The 21,372-nt window shown below is 40.1% G+C and overlaps 2 protein-coding genes across 5 annotated transcripts in view; one reads left to right on the top strand and one right to left on the bottom strand.

The window, feature by feature from the left end:
- Positions 1 to 12,539, bottom strand: part of PHTF2 (putative homeodomain transcription factor 2) — a 126,355-nt gene extending 113,816 nt beyond the window's left edge. For 2 of the 4 annotated variants that reach the window (XM_047754201.1, XM_047754205.1), the window contains exon 1: positions 12,360 to 12,539. The gene's annotated coding sequence lies outside the window, so the exon portion shown is untranslated. The remainder of the gene's footprint in view (positions 1 to 12,359) is intronic. The other 2 variants (XM_047754203.1, XM_047754204.1) reach the window with 2 other exon arrangements.
- Positions 12,540 to 12,747: 208 nt separating this feature from the next.
- TMEM60 (transmembrane protein 60) lies at positions 12,748 to 18,171 on the top strand. Its single transcript, XM_047754206.1, has 2 exons — positions 12,748 to 13,081; positions 17,480 to 18,171. The coding sequence occupies exon 2, from the start codon at positions 17,529 to 17,531 to the stop codon at positions 17,928 to 17,930; it is 402 nt and encodes a 133-aa protein (XP_047610162.1). The 5' UTR covers positions 12,748 to 13,081; positions 17,480 to 17,528; the 3' UTR covers positions 17,931 to 18,171.
- Positions 18,172 to 21,372: the final 3,201 nt, after the last annotated feature.

Raw genomic sequence — 21,372 nt, forward strand, 5'->3', positions numbered from 1 at the left:
CAATGGCATTTCTTGCAAAAATGGAAAATTCCATCCTGAAATTCATATGGAATCCTGAGGGACCCCAAGTAGCCAAAATAATTTTGTACAAGGAGAAAAAATTGGAGAAGTCACACTTTCTAATTTCAAAACACATTACAAAGCTATGGTAATCAAAATGGTACAGTACTGGTATAAAGACAAACAGACCAATGAAACAGAATAGAGTCCTGAAATAAACCCTTACATATATGGTCAAATAATCTTTGACAAGAATACTTAGAGCATTCAATAGGGCAAGGACAGCCTCTTCAAAAACTTGTGTGGGGAAAAAAATGGATATCTACATGCAAAATAATGAAGATGGACCCTTTTAGTACATACAAAAATTAACTCAAAGTGGAGTTGCCATTGTGGCTCAGTGGTTAACGAATCCAACTAGGAACCACGAGGTTTCGGGTTCGATCCTTGGTCTTGCTCAGTAGGATGGGGATCTGGCGTTGCCATGAGCTGTGGTGTAGGTCACAGATGTGGCTCAGATCCTGTGTTGCTGTTGCTGTGGCGTAGGCTACCGCTCTGATTAGAGCCCTAGCTTGGGAACCTCCATGTGCTGCAGGTGTGGCCCCAAAAAAGACAAAAGACCAAAAAAAAAAGAAAAATTAATTCAAAGTGGATTAAAGGCTAAAAGTAAAACCTAGAAGAAACGTAGGGCTAAATTTCATGACATTAAACTTAGCAATGTTTTATTCGATTATGATACCTAAAGCAAAGGAAACAAAAGCAAAATACACAAATGGGCTACATCAAACTTAAAAACTTTTGTGCATTGAAGGATACAATCGAGTGAAAAAGCAACCTATGGAATGGGAGAAAATATTTGCAAACTATATATCTGATAAAGAGTTAATATCTAGAACACATAAAAAACTCCTAAAATGTAACAACAAAATATCAAATACCTCAATTAAAATGGGCAAAGGACTTAAACAACATTTCTCCATGGATGGTATACAGATGGCCAAGAAGCATATGAAAAGACGTTCATATCACTAATCATCAGTGAAATGCAAATTAAAGCCATAATGAAATATAATTTTATATTCATTATGATGGCTACTATCAACAAAACAGAAAATATTAAGCGTTGACAATGATGTGGAAAAACTGGAACTCTTGTGCATTGTTAGTGCAATGGTGAAGTGGTACAACCACTACAGAAAACAGTATGGCCTATGTTTTCATCTAAGAGTTTCATAGTGTCTGGTCTTATATCTAGGTCTTTAATCCATTTTGAGTTTACTTTTGTGTATGGTGTTAGGGAGTATTCTAATTTCATTCTTTTACATGTGGCTGTCCAGTTTTCCCAGCACCATTTATTGAACAGACACATGTACTCTGATATTCATTGCAGCACTATTTTCAATAGCCAAGACATGGAAACAACCTAAATGTCCATCGACAGAGGAGTGGCTAAAGAAGATGTGGTACAGGGAGTTCCTGTCGTGGCGCAGTGGTTAACGAATCCGACTAGGAACCAGGAGGTTGCGGGTTCGGTCCCTGCCCTTGCTCAGTGGGTTTAGGATCCGGCGTTGCTGTGAGCTGTGGTGTAGGTTGCAGACGCGGCTCGGATCCCGCATTGCTGTGGCTCTGGCATAGGCCAGTGGCTACAGCTCCGATTGGACCCCTAGCCTGGGAACCTCCATATGCCGCGGGAGCGGCCCAAGAAATAGCAACAACAACAACAAAAAAAAAGACAAAAGACAAAAAAAAAAGAAGAAGATGTGTTACATATACACAGTGGAATATTGCTCAGCCATTAAAAGGAATGAAACACTGGCATTTTTAGCAACATGGATGGACCTAGAAATTATCATGCTAAGTGAAGTTAGTCATACAATGAGACACCAACATCAAATGCTTTCACTGACCTGTGGAATCTGAAAAAAGGACAGACTGAACTTCTTTGCAGAACAGATACTGACTCACAGACTTGAGGTTTCCAAAGGAGATAGTTTGGGGGGAGGAGGGATGCACTGGGTTGTGGGATGGAAATCCTATAAAACTGGATTGTGATGATCATTGTACAACTATAAATGTAATAAATTCATTGAGTAATAAAAAAGTTTAAAACAAAACAGCATGGAAGTCCCTCAAAAAAACTGAAAATAGAACTATTGTATGATCCAGCAATCTCACTTCTGACTATATATCCAAAAAAAAAGTGAAAGTATGTTTGCATACTCATGTTCACAGCAACACTATTGACAACAGCCAAGAAATGAAAACAACCCAAATGTCCACCAATAGATTAATGAGTAAAGAAAATGATACAATAGAATATTATTCAGCCTTAAAGGAAATCCTGTCACACATCATGATATGGATGAATTTTCAGGGCATTACGTTAAGTGAAATAAGCCAGTCACAAAAAGACCAATGTGTATCATTCCATTAATATGATGGATGTACCTGGCATAGCTGAATTCATAGAGACAGAAAGCAGAATTGTTGCCTGGGTATGGTGAAGGAGTAAAGACTAGTTACCGTTTAATGGGTACGGAGTTTCAGATTTACCAAAGTGAAAAAGTTATGGAGAGCTGTTTCACAAAAATATTAATATACTTAACACTACTAAACACATACTTAAAAATGATTAAGATGGTAAGTTTTATGTTATGTATTTTTTACCACAATTTTTTAAAAAAAACCTCAGCTGGTAGACTTTGAACAGTTGATCCTTGAATACTATGAGTTTGAAATGCAGCTTTACTTATACACAGATTTTTTTAAAAAAATAAAAACATACTACAGTACTACAAGATTTGTGATTAGTTGAATCTGCAGATGCAAAACCATGGAGGCCTGACTACCAAGTTATATACAGATTATTGACTGAGTGAATGGTCAGCATCCCCACAATTTTCAAGGGTCAAATGTATTCAAGAAAATAGACAAAAGCCTGAACATGCAAAGGAGAAACATGTAAGATATAGGCAAGATTCAAATCATACTTCCAGAAATGAAAAATGTCTAGTAAGAAAAATACACTGAGAGTTCCCTTGTGGTTTAGTGGCTAAGGATATGGAGTTGTCACTGCTGTGGCATGAATTCAATCCCTGACTGGGGAACTTTCACATGCCATGGGCATAACCAATAAAAAGAAAAATACACTGGATGAGATAATGGCAGATCAGAAACTGAAAAGAAAAGGTTAATAACCTTAAGAACGTATCAAGAGATATTATCCAAATTGAAACAAGGAGTGGGAAAAAAAGGTTAAAAAAATGAACAGAGTATCAGGTTGCTGTGGGACAATTATTAAGTGGCCTAATAAATGTGTAACTGGAGTACCAGAATGAGAGAAAAGAGTGAAGAAACATAGAAAAACTATCTGAAGTAACAATGGACAAAATTTTTTTAAAGTGAATGAAAATGATAAATTACAAACCAAGAAGCTCAACAAACCCCAAGCATAAGAAACATAAAATTATACCTAAGCACATTATAATAAAAGTGCTTAAAACCCAGTGGTAATGAGAAGTTCTCTTGTGGCAGAGCAGGTTAAGGATCCAGAACTGTCACTGCAGCAGCTTGGATTGCTGCTGTGTCACCAGTTCGATCCTGGCCTGGGAACTTCCACAGGCAGTGGGTACAGCCAAAAAAAGAAAGGAAAAAAAAAAAGGTAATAAGATCATCTTAAAAGCAGCCAGTGGAAAAAAAATACTTTCAGCATAAAGAATTAAGGGTAACGGCAGATTTCATATTGGAAAGATGTATATGAGATGACAATGATGCAGTATTTAAAGTCCTGAAAGAATTGGAATTCTGGAATTCTGTATCTAGCAAAAATATATTTCAAAAAAAAGTCAAAACTTTCCTCAGCAAGTTCACTTGTGATGTAGTGGGTTAAGGATCCACCAGCTGTGATACAGGCCACAACCACAGTGTGGGTTTGATCCCTCGCCTAGAAACTTCCACATGCCATGGGTACTGCCAAAAAAAAATTTTTTTTTGTTAAATATTTTTTCAGACATACAAAAGCTGAAAAAAAATCATCAGCAATAGTACAGCATTACAATAAATACTACAGGAAGTCTTTGAGGCAAAATGATACCAGATGGGAAAATGAATTTCAAAAGAATGAAGAACATTGAAAACGGTAAATATGTAGATAAATTTAAGAGCCCCCGCCCCCATTTTCTTTTAATGATCACACCTGCAGCATACAGAAGTTCGAAGGCCAAGGACTGAATGTGAACTGTAGCTGCAACCTATGGATCCAGGGATCAAAGCTGTGCTTCCACAGCAACCTGAATCATTGCAGTCAGATTCTTAACCTACTGCACTACAGCAGGAACTCTCAAGAAATCTTTTTCTAAAAATTATTTAAAATCCCTTTAAAAGAGAGTTGACCAATTAAAGCTAAAAAACTAAAAATACATTGTAATATTTATTACATATGTAAAATTAAAGTGTATGACAGCAGCAACTTTTCCCAAGGTTGAAAAGGGAAAATGGAAGTATACTGTTACAAGGTTATTATATGATACAAGAAGTCTTGTTCTACTCAAAAGGAGAAGTGCTAAGTTAGAAATGTGTACAGCCATTATAAACAAGCCAAAAAAAAAAAAAAAAGCTATGGATAATAAATGTACCAATAAAGGAGACAGTCATAAAAGACACTCAATGAGGAAAGAACAAAAAGGAACAAAGAATAGCTGGGACAAATAAAGAAACAAGTCACAAGATGGTAGATTTAACCCAACAAAACCAATAATCACATTAAATGTAAACAGTCTAAATTAAAAGGCAGAGATTAGGAAGCTGGACTAGTAAAAAAAAGTAAGAACCAATTATATGCTATCTACCACTTTTTTTTTAATTTAATTTTTTGGGGAGGGCTGAAGCCTCCAGAAGTCCCCAGGCCAGAGATAAAATTTGAGCCACAGCAGCAACCTGAGCCGCAGCAGTGACACCACCAGATTCTTAACCCACAGAGCGACATCGGAATTCCCAGAAATCCACTTTAAATACAAACACTCTAATGCAAACTTTTTTTAAAAGTTAAAAAATGGAAGAAGATATACCACACTAACACTAATCAAAAGAAAGCTGGGAGTTCCCGTCGTGGCGCAGTGGTTAACGAATCCAACTAGGAACCATGAGGTTGCAGGTTCGGTCCCTGCCCTTGCTCAGTGGGTTAAGGATCCGGCGTTGCCGTGAGCTGTGGTGTAGGTTGCAGACGCGGCTCGGATCCCGCATTGCTGTGGCTCTGGCATAGGCCGGTGGCTACAGCTCCGATTGGATCCCTAGCCTGGGAACCTCCATATGCCACGGGAGTGGCCCAAGAAATAGCAACAACAACAACAAAAAAAAAAAGAAAAAGAAAAAGAAAAGAAAGCTGGAGTGGCAATACTGACAAAGCAGACTTCAGAGCAAAGCTTATTACCAGAGGCCCATTTCACAATGACGAGATTCACTTTATCAAGATATGATAACAATCCTAAATATGCATGCATCTACTAACAGAACCTGGAAATGTAGGGCGCCAAACTGATCTACCAAGTAGAAACTGGCAAATCCACAATTATAGTCAGGGAGTTCAAAACCCTTCTCTCAAAAGTTGAGAGAACAAGCCAACATAAAATCTGTAAGGATAGAGAAGACAATGTCATCATCAAATTGATCTGCCTGACATTTATAGAACACTCCACTCAACATTTTTTAAGTGCACATGAATCATTTACCAGGACAGGCTATATTCTGGGCCATAAAACAAGTCTCAGTATATTTAAAATGATTTAAATCATGCAATGCATGCTCTTTGACCACAGTAAAATTCAATGAGAAATCACTATATAAAAAATTTCCCAATACAGGGAAACTTGTGTACATACCTATAAATAACAAACAGGATCAAAAATGAAATCACAGGGAAAATCATCAAGGATTTTTGAATTGAATAAAAATGAAAACATGACACATCAACATTTGGGAGATGCAACCAAAGCACTACTTAGAGGGGAATTTTATAGCATTAAACATTTATAAGAGTTCCCAGTGTCACAAAATGGATTAAAAATCCAACTGCAGCAGCTTGGGTTGCCACAGAGGTTTGATCCCCAGACTGGTGCAGAGGGTTAAAGGATCCAGTGTTGCTACAGCTGCAGTATAGGTCACAGCTGCAGCTCTGATTCAATCCCTGTCCAATTTCCCTGTGGCCATTTAAAAAAAATTATATTAGAAGACATTAGAGAGAAGGGACAAATTAGGAGGTTGGGATTAACATATATACACTACCATATATAGAATATATAACAAGGAACTACTATATAGCACAGAGAAAACTACTCAATATTCTGTAATAACCTATATTGGAAAAGAATCTGAAAAAGAGTGGATATATGTATATGTATAGCTGATTTACTTTGCTGTACACTTGAAACCTACATAATTTTTTTTTTTTTTGTCTTTTTGCTGTTTCTTGGGCCGCTCCCATGGTATATGGAGGTTCCCAGGTGAGGGGTCCAATCGGAGCTGTAGCCACTGGCCTATGCCAGAGCCACAGAAACGCAGGATCCGAGCCTCGTCTGCAACCTACACCACAGCTCACGGCAACGCCAGATCCTTAACCCACTGAGCAAGGGCAGGGATCGAACCCGCAACCTCATGGTTCCTAGTTGGATTCCTTAACCACTGCGCCACGATGGGAACTCCCCCTACATAATATTTTAAGGCAACTATACTCCAGTAAAATTTTTTTAAAGACAATAAATTAATGAACTAAGTTTACATTTTAAGATTCTAAAAAATAAAAGATTCTAGCAAATCAAGAGCAAATAAAATGCAAAAAAAGAAATGCAAAAAAAAGAGCAAATAAAATGCAAAAAAAGAAATGCAAAAAAAAGAGCAAATAAAATGCAAAGTAAATAGCAAAATGGAAATAATAAAGAAATCACTGAAATTGAGAGCACAAAATCAATCAAGAAAAACAAAAGCTAGCTCTTTGAAAATAGCAGCATAACACACAAACTTCTAGACAGACTGCTCAGGAAAAAAAATGAGAAGATACACAAATTAACAGTAAGGAATGAGAAAAAGGACACTGCTATAGATCTTACAGATATTAAAAAGATAATAAAGAAATATTCTGAAGAATTTTATGCATAAATTTAACAACTTAAATTTCAAATTCCTTGAATGATCAAATAAGTGATGTTCACTCAAAAAGAAATAAATAAAAAGCCCTCTGTCAGAAGTTCCCATTGTGGCGAAGCAAAAATAAATTCGACTAGCAACCATGAGGATGTAGGTTCGATCCCTGGCCTCACTCATGGGTTAAGGATCTGGTGTTGCCATGAGCTGTGGTATAGGTCGCAGACACGGCTCAGATCCCATGTTGCTCTAACCGTGGTGTACGTCGGCAGCTGTAGCTCCAAACTTACATACACTGTGGGTGTAGCCCTAAAAAGCAAAAAAAAAGCAAAAAAAGAGAAAAGAAACCACAAACCCTTTGTCTATTACAGAAATTGAATCTGAGCAAGTTAAGTATCCAGTGTTGTCACTGTAACAGCTTGAGTTGCTGCTGTGGCACAAGTTCAATCACTGGCCCAGGAATTTCCACATGCTGTGGGTGCAGCAAAAGAAAAAAAAAAAAAAAAAAAAAAGCTGAATTTGTAGTTAAAATCTTTCCCACAAGGAAAACTCCAGGCATAAGCATGCAACTCATTTAATACTGTCTTAAGTTGAAGATGCATGGAGAGATCAAGTATTTATTAATCATCATGTGCAAACAATAAAGATGTAAGTTTGATACGGTTATGTCAGTATTTCAGCAAAATCATTCTGAAAAGAAGCTAGTGGCAAACTGGTTATTATGAGACTAAATTAAAGAGGCCAATGACAATAATCTCAGGAAGAAATGATGAGGACATGAAATAAGTCAGTGGCAATGAGCATTTTTTTTTAACTAGAGGTGGGTGTTGGGATACAGCATGATTAAAAGATAGATAACTAGTAGAATAACCAGATGCATGACTGATTTGGACATGAAAGGTATGGGAAGTAAAAGGATGTTTCATTATTCTTGGATAGAATATTAGAAGAACCATTCGTTAGAAGAGGGAATAGAAGAGGAGCAATAGATTTTGGAACAAGAAGATGTGTTTATTTTTCAACATATGGCTCAATCAAACATTTGGTGCTCAAAAGGCAATGTGATAACACACAGAATCAACACAAAAGGAATCTGTGTAAATTAACCTGCTCTATATCCCAGAATTACTTGCAATTAAAGCCTTCCCTATTAACTGTATAATGGCTTTTTTCTGTTAAAAGAATTTCAGGGATAAGAAGGTAGTTAAGATTTGAGAAAGTAATTCTCTTTCAATATATACTTAATTCACAGTGCGAAAGACCCAATTTCAGTCATCTTTTTATTGTCATTTAGAATGGTGAAACCCTATTTATTTGCTTTATCTGGTTTAATGAATCTAACCTAATTTCTTCAGAAAAAAAATTTGAGAATGTGAAACTCTCTCCTTACCTTTTCCATTATTTTGTATGAGGCTGCAAAGATTATATTCTTTACTCAACTCTGCCTGTTACCTATATAATATCCACTGCCTCCTAAAAAGGCTTTGTTCATTTGCCATTTTCTGGTTTCCTTACTCTATATGAGAACCTTATTTTTTTAAAAAGTACACCTGTTCAACTTAGCTGAACAGCTCTAGCAACATTTTTTTTTTTTTGAGCAAGTCTTATAAGCCAGGCAATGTATCAAGTGTTTTACACATATTAGTTCATTTAATTTTCAAAATCTTGCAAGGTATGTATCTCTATTTTATTGATGAAATAAAACTGAACCTCGAAAAGATTACATACTGAGCCCAAAGTTAGACAACTGGTGGACTACAGAATTGGGACTTGACATAGGTCTGTAGAGCACCAAACCTTGTACCACATCAGTTCAACAGAGCTTTTAGCTATCTGTCAGAGACATTTTACTGAATGTTAGACTAAAGTGCTTTCAAATATGAGTGCTTAACTACGTTTTCAAAATTTCTGTAGGTGCACTTTTAATAGCTTCTTTCCCTACTGTTTCTGAAACTGGAAAGCTGCATACAGTGCACTTTTTCTCTTTTACTTCTTCTCATTAAATGTCAAAATTAATCATGTTATGATTATCAGGTAGTGGTTCAGCCACAGCCATTTCCTGCCCCAGTTCCTGTTCAAAATGAAGTCCAGCATATTTTCTTTCCAAGTCCTCTAAAATCACCTGTTCTAGAAAGTAGTTTTTTCTCACCTGAAAACTCACTATTTTGTGTCATTTCAGAAATTTAAATGTTTGGCAATGAAGTTTTAACTGACACTATGGAAAATAAGTATTAAAAGGTAAATACTGAATTAAAATGTAATCATGCACAAACTCAAGATATTCCTATGATTTCAGTTATCTAAGTATGCAATTTCTAACCACCAAAATTACCCAGCCACACTTCTAAATAATTGCCATTTAAACTTGGTCTTCACAGATACTTTCTATACAGAGTCACAATTACTTATCATTCCCTCCACAACCCATATTCCTGTTCTGAGACCCTGCCTCCAGTTGTGTGTTCTGTGTTTGATGCCCTCCCTCCTCACTAATGAAAATTATCACTGACTCTTTAAGGCTCCAGATAAAGCTCCCTGCTAAATCTCCAACCCCTTCTTGACTCTGTTAAAATTCTTTCTTTCTTCTTTATTCAGGGCGTACTAGTGCACCAGTACTTTATAAAGTATTATTCTTTCCACTTAACACTTAAGAAAACTAAAGGTGAAAAAAGTCTGGAATCCTGTTCAATGTCACAAAGCAAAACAGGAACTCAAATGCTGGTCTGTCTAAACTTTGAATTCTCTTTCCATGAAACCAGACTCCACAGCACTCTCACAGTACATACTGTACTGTGTTACCATTATTTGTTCAAATATCTACCTCTCCCACTAAAGGGATGTCCCTCAAAGATAGGGAAGGTGACTCTATACTTATATCCCCAGCAATACTCAACAGTGCCTATTACACAATGACTTCAAAGTGTTATTCAGTTTATGGTTTTGGAGCATTAACTTCCACTGATTATTATTATTTTTTTTTTCTGCTTTTTAGGATTCACACCTGCAGCCTATGGAAGTTCCCAGGCTAGGGGAGCAGCAATGCCAGATCCGAGCCACGTCTCTTACACCACAGCTCATGGCAATGCCGGATCCTTAGCCCACCGAGCGAGGCCTGGGATCCAACCAGCATCCTCATGGATACTAACCCACTGAGGCACAATGGGAACTCCCTGATTAGTCTCTTTGAACCAAATCTCTAAAAGCCATTTTTACTGAGATGGTAAAGCACAAAAGCTTGGAACATAGGCATTGTAACTGATCGCTTATATGTCAGTTCCACCTCGACCAACTTATTGGTTGAGAAATCTAGAACAAATGAATTAACCTATGTTTTGTCTGTAAAATAGGGAGGACAGTAATTTCAGCAGCTACCCGCTAGGATTATTAGGATTAAATGAGGTAATCTAGAAGCAATCCAACTATTTTTTGATCCTCTTTTTTTTTTTTCTATATGCCACCCTAAATGTTTCTTGGCTCAGTTTAGTGCAGCCTATTTCATTAAAATTCCTCGAAATTTTGCATTAAATGTGTAGCCATAAAAGTTCAGGGCTTAAAAATTGCTCAGGCTACTTACTTGACTTTTAAGGCCAACTGTCCAGTGCCAGTTTAGACTCAAAAAAAAGTTTACCCTTGGGGGCCTGACAATACAAGGGTGCCCCCATTCTATATTATACTTTATTTGTGCCCATATTTTCAGAAAGTTTGAAAATTAGAACACATACACTTCCTACTTTACTACCACCTAAATTAATACCACCTGATGCATGCAGACAACTAACCTGTGTGGGAGGCAGGCTATTTCTCCAGCAAGAAAATTTACCTGGAACCACCTGTGGTTACCTGGTCTTAGGCATGGCTCATTTTCCCCTACATCTCCAGATTTCTCTGGAATCTAGGGGCTGAGCTGCTACACCTGACAGGGGATACCCATTTCCTTCTCTTAACCTTAGCAACCCTTACTCCAAAAAGTTATGATTTAAAATTGTCATGCTCTTTCACGGCTTAGGCTAAAGTGAATAGTTTCCTAATTCTCTAGAATTCTTCCGAAAAAACTTTTAAAATGTATGAAAAAATCCAGCTTGGGGGAAAAAATTTTTAATACATATCCCTAGAAACAAGAGCAAATATTAAAGCTATGGCCAAAGGGGGAAAAAAAGAAATATCTTCAAATGTCTATTTAGCTAAAGCTAGCCAAAAATTATAAAATCAAAACACCACAAATAACGAACTAATTTCAAACTAGGCAGGATATATCATTTACAAAGTAAGCAAGTATAAATTACAAAGTATTTAAAATATTCACCACGAATTTTTAAATTACTTGGTATGTAGATACTGAGATTAATAAAATGTTCCAGGTTCTGTACTTCCCTAGTCAGCATATGTTGTTACAAAGCAGTTCCTTTTTCTTTCTTTTTTTTTCTCTTTGCCAGGCTAAAAATCAAATGGGTGATAAATTAGTAGCAGAATAATCCCCGAAGTTCTACGAGGAGGTGTTGCGATAGAAAGCTAGCCAGGACTCAAAGGAACAATACCAGGACACGGGCTGTCAACATGAGGCAGATAAAAATAAGAAAAGGTGAAGCACGCAGATGTACCGCGGTATTGTTTCCAGACAAGAAATATCCCTTTAAGGCCCATGCCAAGGATTTCAGCACCCGCTCCGCAGTCACTGCTGGAATCAGAAAAACTAAACTGTTGCCCGCCCAGCGCGAGCAGAGCAGGGCAGCGACCCCTCCAGTCGGCTTCCAGCGCGCAGACGCCCCCTCCTCCCCGGTCCGCTCCTCCCGCCGCTAGCTGGCCGCTCCCTGCCGACCCCGGCTCCCACCCGATGGCCTCGCACGCCCCCCAGGACTCGACGCACCCCCAACACAGCGCCAGGGGAAGGAAGCAAAGGAGAGGGGCCGCGGGAGCGAGCGGAGAGGCGGGAGGCGGAGCTGGGCTTCGGCCCGTCACCATCAAGACTCGAAGACTGCGCGGGCTCGGGGGGAGGGAGGCTGAGCCTCCGCCACCAGCCAAATGATAGGAGGCGAGAACGGACGACGCCGGAGCGCAGGTGCTGGCGGCTGCCGAAGAATTCAAAGGCGTGGAGGGCGACGCGTTGCCCCAGAGCCCTCACCTCCATCCCACCCGCTGCTGTCCCCCCTCGTCCAGTGCATCCTTCTGTCAGAACCCAACGACCTCCCCACCGCACGCCCGAGCGCGGAGCTGATGCCAGCTCTTACCGTAGGAGAGGGTGCCTTGCCGCTAGGAGGCGGCTGGGGTGCGCGCGGGAGACACCGAGGCGTGCGACGCCGCCGCCGCGAGAGCTTGAAGAGTCACAACGAAGCTGCCCGCGGGCGCGCTGCCTCCAGAGCCGTCGCCCCACCCCCTCTCCCGCAGGATTTTGCGCCTGAGCCTGCAGTCTCCGCGCGCTGACTGGGAGAGCGAAGGCGGGGCGGGGCGCCCGCGGGGGCGGGGCCGAGCGCTGGCATGCCTGATTGGCAACCATAGGCCCAATGGGGCCACGGACGCTCCAGGCTACGCTTAGACTGACTTTCCTCCCAGCCCGTAGAGGTAGAGAGGCGGGCCCAGTGGCTTCTTTTATTGCCGCCTTTTTGACAAACCCGATCGAACGAAAAAGTCGGTTGGTAGGCACTGGCTGCCGAATGGCCCAATTACCGCAGGGAACAGGGGCCTCTAAAACCAGATTGGCGTCCTCTCTACCTATAGGGTAAGCCCAGGGCGGTCAGACACAACCCCGGATGTGGGCGCGGCCCTGAGATAGAAGTCCGAGAGCCTTCGCTGTGGTGGTTTGAAGAGGCGGAATCGAGATATTTTTCTTGATTATCATGTGACGGGTTCTGGATTTAATGGGGAAAAAAGTGTGGAAAAGGCCAAGTATCCAAACTGGCGAATTTACTGATCTTTGCGCCCCTCTCCGCTCTCCGGCCAGCTGCGCTGCCAGGTAAGTCCAGGACTCCAGTGGGCTGGCATCCCCCCCAAAGGTGCACCCGCCCCCTTGCCTTCCACTACCGCGGCACTGGCATCCAGATGCTTCCGTGGGCCGTGCCGCCGCCCCTCACCCCCTCACACTCCCGGCCTGACACACACATACACCTGCTTGGCATCAGTCCCTGTGTGCATTGTGGATCATATCGTGCAAGGGCTGCGTTCATTTGCAAAATGTACTGGGCCCACAGAGCCGAATCGGGGCAGCGAGGGGGGTTCCGGATAGAGAGCCGCTGGCGATCTTAGGCCTTTGAAGACAAAGGGCAAGGATAGTTTAGGAACTATCCTTCTAGGTTCAGGTAGGCCCGAAAATCAGTTAGATTGCAAGCAGATCGCTGTTCCTTTGAAGGATGGTCAGGTTGACCAAGGCTGTTGGAGCAGGAACCTTTCGAAAGTGACTCGCTGTTTAGAGGAATTCTGTCTTGTGGGCTCATTAAGCAAAACTGTCTTTGGGATGGGGCGAGTTAACTTCGAAGTGTACTGGCAGTTGCGAGAGAGGGAAATGAAGGTGGTGTGGCAAGCACAATGGACAAATTATCAAGTCCATACACAGCTGTTACTGAGACACTGAACTGTGGACAGGGCCCTTAAGATTTATCATTTAGGAGCAACTTAGGTTTTAACATTGCATAAGGAAGTATATGGACTAATACTTAACTATCTTTCAGGTATCAGAAATAAACCACCTCAAGTGGGAAATGTTGTAGTTGAACAAATTTTTGTTTTGGGGTATGCGACCCCCCCCTTCTTTAAGGAAAGAGTAGGAGGAGGAAACAAATACAGTAGCTTAAATTAACGACAATCTATTTAAAAATTACTGAGGAGTTCCCTTGTGGTGCAGGAGGTTAAGGATCCTGTGTTGTCACTGCAGCAGCTTGAGTTGCAGTCGTGGCACAGGCTGGATCCCTGACCTGAGAACATCTATGTGCTACTGGTGCAGCCCCCACCCCCCCCAAAATTAATGAAATTGGGGTTGTATGTCATCACTGTACCCCAGATCCACAATCCTTCAAGCATCATTTAAGTATCTACAGAGTGCATCCTAGTGGAGGGCAGTTTAATAACAGTGCATAGGAAGTTTTGTTGTATCCCACATAACCACAAGACTGCGTTCTTTGCAGCCTTTTCTTCTCCAGCATTAAAGTACCTGTGTTGCATGCTGCTACCCTTCCTATGACCAGTTGCTACTCAGTCCTATATGAGGAAAAAAAAAAAAATGCCTGATCCATCCAATGGCTGGCTGATGGAAAAGTTATGTTTAAGCAAGTGTATTATCGTAAACTTTTTAAAGGTCCACAAAAGTGGCCAGACTGGAAATTGGAATTTGGCAAATTCAGTTTACAGTGTGAAATCCACCTGTAGTTTTTAATCAGTATGCACCTCTCCACCTCTTCCAAATTCAGTCCCCCATTCCACTGTGGTAGCCTCTGGCCAAAAAAGAAGACTAGAACAGAAAATGCCTTCTTGGAAGCAAAACATCTGTTTTTTTATACTGCAATATGAAGTATCTGCCAGCAAAGTAAACAAGTTGTGAGCAAGCAGATATATATAAGGCAAAGAAGGGAGTTAGGAGACTCTTAGGTCACTCTTCAAATAAAACACATATACTTTTGCACCATGATAGCCACCCACTGTTTAAAGTAGATATGTAGTAATCAAAGTTAGTCCTAAATTATAATTACTTAAACATGGTAGTCTAGGGCATTTGATTCATCTAGCCAGGTTCTTCAGCTCTTCCTTATTTATTTTCCTGCTATCACTCATGCTTTTGTTACCATTCTCATTACCTTCTGATCTTTTCCTGTACCCATCAAGTGTCCTTCCTCTCTTATCCTGGCTATCACTTCCCAATAGCATATTACCCTCAGTTTATAATCATAGATTCCTCCTTTACTGAAAATTTCTTCTTGAACCTTCCTTTATCAACCTCATTATATGTCATATCTTTCATCTTCTCCACATGTTTCAAAGGAGTAAAATGTTGTCAGCTGTTTGCATTTCATTATCTTCTGCTAACTTGTCACCCAACTTTATGCAACCTGGCTTCTGATTTCCTGTACTATTTATCCTTTTTCCAGATAGTCACAAGGTTGATATAAAATTTTTGAATACATATGCAACATACTGTAAACCTCTATGTGAAGATTAAATAAGTGCTTATACCTAAGTATTATAGATGAATTCATTCCCAATCAAAATTCCAAGTTTTTAAGAATTAGTAATTTATTTATTTTATTTATTTATTTTTAAATTTTTTCTAGGGCCGAACCCATGGCATATGGAGGTTCCCAGGCTAGGGGTCCAATCGGAGCTATAGCCACCGGCCTATGCCACAGCCACAGCAATGCAGGACCCGAGCCTCTTCTGCGACCTACACCATAGCTCACGGCAACGCCGGATCCTTAACCCACTGAGCAAAGCCAGGGATTGAACCCACAACCTCATGGTTCCTAGTCGGATGCGTTAACCACTGAGCCACGAAGGGAACTCCAAGAATTAGTAATTTTAGCATTGAAAAAAATGGAAGGGCAAAATAGTAAGAAAATATTCTGGGAGGAGTACCAGGTATCCCAGAATTGTCCTGATTAGTAAATAATTTAGCATCTAATAATCACAAAACATCAAAAGCTTTTAAAGTGGTTTCGATTATTGGATAGTAAGTAATATTCATAAGAACCTTTGTTTTCATTTTGTCTTTTTAGGGCTGCACCTGAGCCATCTGGAGATTCCCAGGCTAGGGTTTGAATCAGAGCTGTAGCTTCGAGCCTACACTGCAGCAACACAGGATCCGAGCCGTGTCTGTGACCTACACCACGGCTCATGGCAACACTGGATCCATAACCCACTAGAAGAGGCCAAGGGATTGAACCCGCCTCCTCATGGGTACTAGCTGGGTTCAGTAAATGCTGAGCCACAATGGGAACTCCCATAAGAACTTTGATATGAGGAGTTCCTGTCATGGCACAGCAGAAACGAAATCTGACTAGGAACCTTAAGGTTGCAGGTTCAATCCCAGGCCTTGCTCAGTGGATTAAGGATCCAATCCGGTGTTACTGTGAACTCTGGTGTAGGTCACAGATGCAGCTCGGATCTGGCATTGCTGTGGCTGTGGCGTAGGCCAGCAGCTACAGCTCCGATTAGACCCCTAGCCCAGGAACCTCCATATGCCATGGGTGCAGTCCTAAAAAGACAAAAGACAAAAACAAAAAACTTTGATATGAACATTTAATTTGATGTTTTAATTTAATTAAAAAATGCAAGACTCAGACTTCCCATTGTGTCTCAGCATGTAAGAACCCAACGTAGTGTCCATGAGGATGAGGGTTCAGTCCCAGGCCTCACTCAGTGGGTTAAGGATCCCATGTTGCCACAAGCTGCAGTGTAGGTCACAAATACAGCTCAGATCCAGCATTGTTATGGCTGTGGTATATACCTACCACTGTAGCTCTGATTCAGCCCCTAACCTAGGAACATCCATATGCCACTGGTGTGGCTAGAATAAGGGGAAAAAAAAAAATGCAAGACTCACAGATTAAGAGAAAACCTATGTGAAAACCCAGTGTTATCAATGTGTTCTATATCATATAACCCAATAACCTCTTTAAATAGGAATTCTACTTAATGTCTTAATTTTTATTAACTGTTCCCTCCTTGTTAAAACTCCCCTCTTAACTTGATACCTCTTCCTTTTTCACTTTTTGAATGCTTTTTCTTTGTACTCCTTGAAATTAATTGAAATTTTATAGGTGTTCAAATGCACAAAGAAAGGTTAAGAACATCCTTGCATTGCAGAAAAAAAATATCATGAGTGCCTGGACTTGTGTGACAGCAATGAAAAGAACCAGACTGTTCGAGACTATTTTTAAGGGCTGAGCCTGCGGCACATGGAGGTTCCCAGGCTAGGGGGTCAAATTGGAGCTGCAGCTGCCGGCCTGTGCCACAGCCACAGCCACACCAGATCCTAGCCACATCTGCAGCCTACACTACAGGTCAAGACGATGCCAGATCCTTAACCCGCTGAGCAACGCCAGGGATCAAACCCGAATCCTCATGGATCCTAGTCAGGTTCGTAACCCACTGATCCACAACAGGAACTCCTGTTCAAGACATTCTGAATAGAGCTTGTACCCAGTGGATAGACTCAATTGTATTTTGTCACAGTTACAAGGAATGATGGATATTGTCAAAGATGGCTACAAATTTTGTAGATTATGAAAGGAAGAATGCTAGAATGTTTTCAAAATTAGGAAGTATGTGTGTGGAAAAGAGCCAGCTTTGTAAACCAGGAGTAGAAATGTTTTGTTTTTTTTTTTCTGTTATCAAAACTATCATGACTTTTTTTCCTTCTCTTAAGGTATATTTCCCTTTTTTCGACTGTGCAACAGCCTCTTTAAACTGTTTAAATGAGAATGTCCTTGGCTCAGAGAGTACTACTCACCTGGCTTTTCACATTACTCTTCTTGATCATGTTGGTGTTGAAACTGGATGAGAAGGCACCTTGGAACTGGTTCCTCATATTTATTCCAGTCTGGATATTTGATACTATCCTTCTTGTCATGCTGATTGTGAAAATGGCTGGGCGATGTAAGTCTGGCTTTGACCCTCGACATGGATCACACAACATTAAAAAAAAAGCCTGGTACCTGATTGCAATGTTACTTAAATTAGCCTTCTGCCTTGCACTCTGTGCTAAACTGGAACAGTTTACTACCATGAATCTGTCCTATGTCTTCATTCCTTTATGGGCCTTACTAGCAGGGGCTTTGATAGAGCTTGGATATAATGTCTTTTTTGTGAGAGACTGACTTCTAAGGACATCATCCCATTTTATTGTTCTTCAACAAACTATCATTAAAGTGTTCTGAATCCTTGCAAGCTTGAAGAATGCCAGAGAACTGAGAAAAATACCAAATGTAATTTTATACTGCTTCCATAAAGAAATCTTGGTGAATCATGGACTTGTAGTCAACCTGAAATTAATTATTCAGTATTTGAGTTATTAATACCCTTATTGTCCTGTTTAAATAAAGTTTGTTTTGGATCTTATTTTTCTACTTGACTCTTGAATCATCTATTGTAAGTATATGGTTGATATGTTAAGTAAGTAAATATAAAGCCTCTAATCTACATATTTAGGTAGATGTTTAATAGATCATAGCCCCGTTACAACCAAAGTATATAAATGGTCATTTGTGCTTTTAAATTATGAAGGAAAAAACCTAGTTACTGAAGTAATTAGGGGTGCCATTTAATGTTTACATTCAGAAAGAATCTGAGAGTATGACAGTTTCTTATCCAGGCTAGGATCATTGTTACCTCTGCCTCCTATTGGAAACAAATAAACTAGAGGTAGCATATTAAAACAGAGCAGAAGCTTGCTTCTTCCTAATGTTACGGGAACCATACCTCCCAGTTACGTCAGTTCAGGCTAGTTTATGCCCATTGTCCTAGCGTCTCAGGGAGTTACTTCCCTTTTCATTCTTAGAAGCTTGAGAAATTACTTAGACAGTTCCACTGAAGCATTGGTGGCAGTACAAGAATCCCAAAGTCTTTAAGTGTCTTAAAACCCTAAAGCAGGGTGACTGTTCTTGCCCTATGCAGCCCTCACTTAGCTTTGGGAGTATCTAATGTGGTATTTTGTTCATTTTTAAAATATCTAACAAAGTGATTCCTGGTTGCTAACACTTGAGAAGATTGCTTAAATGCAGCATTTTGGTCTAGTTCTCCTTTTAAAGACCAATAACATGACAGAGTTCAGCAACAACAAATTAATAGAACTTTGAAACCACAGAGCTAGACTAAATAAATAAAAACTAATCAATTAAAAATGTTTTCCTCTCTTATAATTAGTATATATTAGGATTCTGGGTATGTAAGAAATAGGATTAAGGACAGATCAGAAGGGGAACATATTGTTCTAAGACTTAATCAGGTATTCCTAATTCAATTGAAAGATCTAAACTATTTGGTCTCTGGAGTCTATTACTAGATATATTTAAAGTAAAAAAAAAGGTTTCATCTCTATGAGAAACCAGACAGTAGGGTTTTGGAGTTTATAAAAACCTGTATTCATGAAAATATCATCTAAGTATAATTTCTCATAGGGAAAAGGAAAAGGCATAGCATCACATGCAAACAATCAGCTAGCCCAGGAGGCAGCAAAATATATATATATATTTTTTTTTTCTTTTCGCCTTTTCTAGGACTGTACATGGCATATGGAGGTTCCCAGGCTAGGGGTCGAATCGGAGCTGTAGCCACCAGCCTACTCCAGAGCCACAGCAATGCAGGATCAGAGCTGCGTCTGCAACCTACACCACAGCTCACAGCAACGCCAGATCCTTAACCCATTGAGTAAGGCCAAGAATTGAACCCACAACCTCATGGTTCCTAGTCGGATTCGCTAACCACAGCGCCACGACGGGAACTCCAGCAAAATATTTCTGTACGGGACTATATAGTAAATATTTTAAGCTTTGTGGGCCATATGCTTTGTGTCACAACTATTCAATTCAGCTCTTGTGGAAAGAAAGCAGCCATAGGCTGTGGCAGTGTTCCAATTAAACTATAGACAGGAGTTCCTGTTGTAGCGCAGTGGAAACGAATCTAACTAGGAACCATGAGATTGCAGGCTACCCTGGCCTCTCTCAGTGGGTTAAGGATCCAGCGTTGCTGTGAGCTTTGGTGTAGGTTGCAGACTAGGATAGGATCTGGCATTTTACTGTGGCTGTGGTGTAGGCCGGTGGCTACAGCTCCTCCGATTGGACCCCTAGCCTGGGAACCTCCATATGCTGTAAGTGTGGCCCTAAAAATACCAAAAAAAAAAAAAAATATATATATATATATATATATATATATGGACAATGACATCTAAATCTTGTATTATTTCCACATATTAAAATATACTTTTGATTTTTGTTTCAATTATTTAAAAATCTTTCTTTAAAATAAAAATAAAAACCATTCTTGCCTACATACAAAAAGGAGGTAGTAGTCTAGATATGGCCCAAAGGCAGTAGTTTGCTGACCCTGAGCTAGGCCATAAAATACAGAAATTCTTTATGACATTGATAAGCAGGAAGGTGGGATAGATCTCCAAGGAAAGAAGAGAGAAAGTGGGGAAGAATTATATGTAAAAGGCAACACGATAACCAACCTCTTTACACATGTGGATCAATCAGTTGTAATAGTATATGAAAGATTTCTAGAAAGTAGAACTCTTCTAACTTAATTTGGTATACTGCTATACTAAATAAACAACTTGAAGCAGCAATAAAAGTGCTTTCCCCTTTCGGACCAATTCAGATACTTCTTTTTTTTTTCACCACACCACCAAGGAACTAACCCAGTTCTGACACTATCTACCTGGAGATAGCATCAGATATCACAGGTTAAGAGAGGGTTCATTCCCAGAAGATTGCACCTGCTCCCCCATCCCCTCACAACTTCAGATGCCAATCACAAATTCAGGTTGTCACCTTGCTTCTGACCTACCAGCTATATAGATTGGAGGTTTCCATGAACTTCTCCTTGGGTTTGATTAATTTGCTAGAACAGCTCACATAAGTCAGAGAAATATTTTATTAGAACAGTAGTTTATTATAAAAGGTCTTAGGAACAGCCAGATAGAAGAGATTCATATGGCAGGGTATGGGAGGGGTACAGAGGTTCCATGCTCTCTGAGCACACCACTCTTCTTCTATCTTCTCATGTTCACCAACCTGGAACCTCTCTGAACCCTGTCCTTTTTTTGGATTTTATGGAGACTTGAATATATAAACCATTAGCCACTGGTGATTGAACTCAATCTCCAGGTCTTCTCTTCTGAGGAAGTGGGAGGAACTAAAAGTTCCAATTTTGTTTTTCTTTTTTGGTTGCACCAGCAACGTGCACAAGTTTGGGGCCAGGAACTAAACCCACACCACAGAAATGACAATACTGAATCCTTAACCCCCTGAGCCACCAGGGAACTCTAACACGTTAATCACTTGGTTGGTTCCCCTGACAACCAGCCCAAATCCTTAGGTTACCTAGGAGCTTTCTAAAAGTTTGCTCATTAACATAGATCAGAAGACACCTGGAGTCCTCTCGTGGGGCCTTAGGTTAAGGATCCTGCATTGTTACTGCACAGCAGCTTGGGCCACTTGCTGTGGTGCTGATCTGATCCCTGGCCCAGGAATTTCCACGTGCTGAGGTCACATTTATCACACTTATCATTTAGGAAATTCCAAGGGTGTCCATTTCTGT

Source organism: Phacochoerus africanus, chromosome 11 (genome assembly GCF_016906955.1).
Source record: "Phacochoerus africanus isolate WHEZ1 chromosome 11, ROS_Pafr_v1, whole genome shotgun sequence".
In the NCBI taxonomy this organism is placed as follows: Eukaryota; Metazoa; Chordata; class Mammalia; order Artiodactyla; family Suidae; genus Phacochoerus; species Phacochoerus africanus.

Excerpts from the sequence above, each read along its gene's own strand:
- TMEM60 (XM_047754206.1), top strand. The coding sequence starts at position 17,529 with ATGAGAATGTCCTTGGCTCAGAGAGTACTACTCACCTGGCTTTTCACA.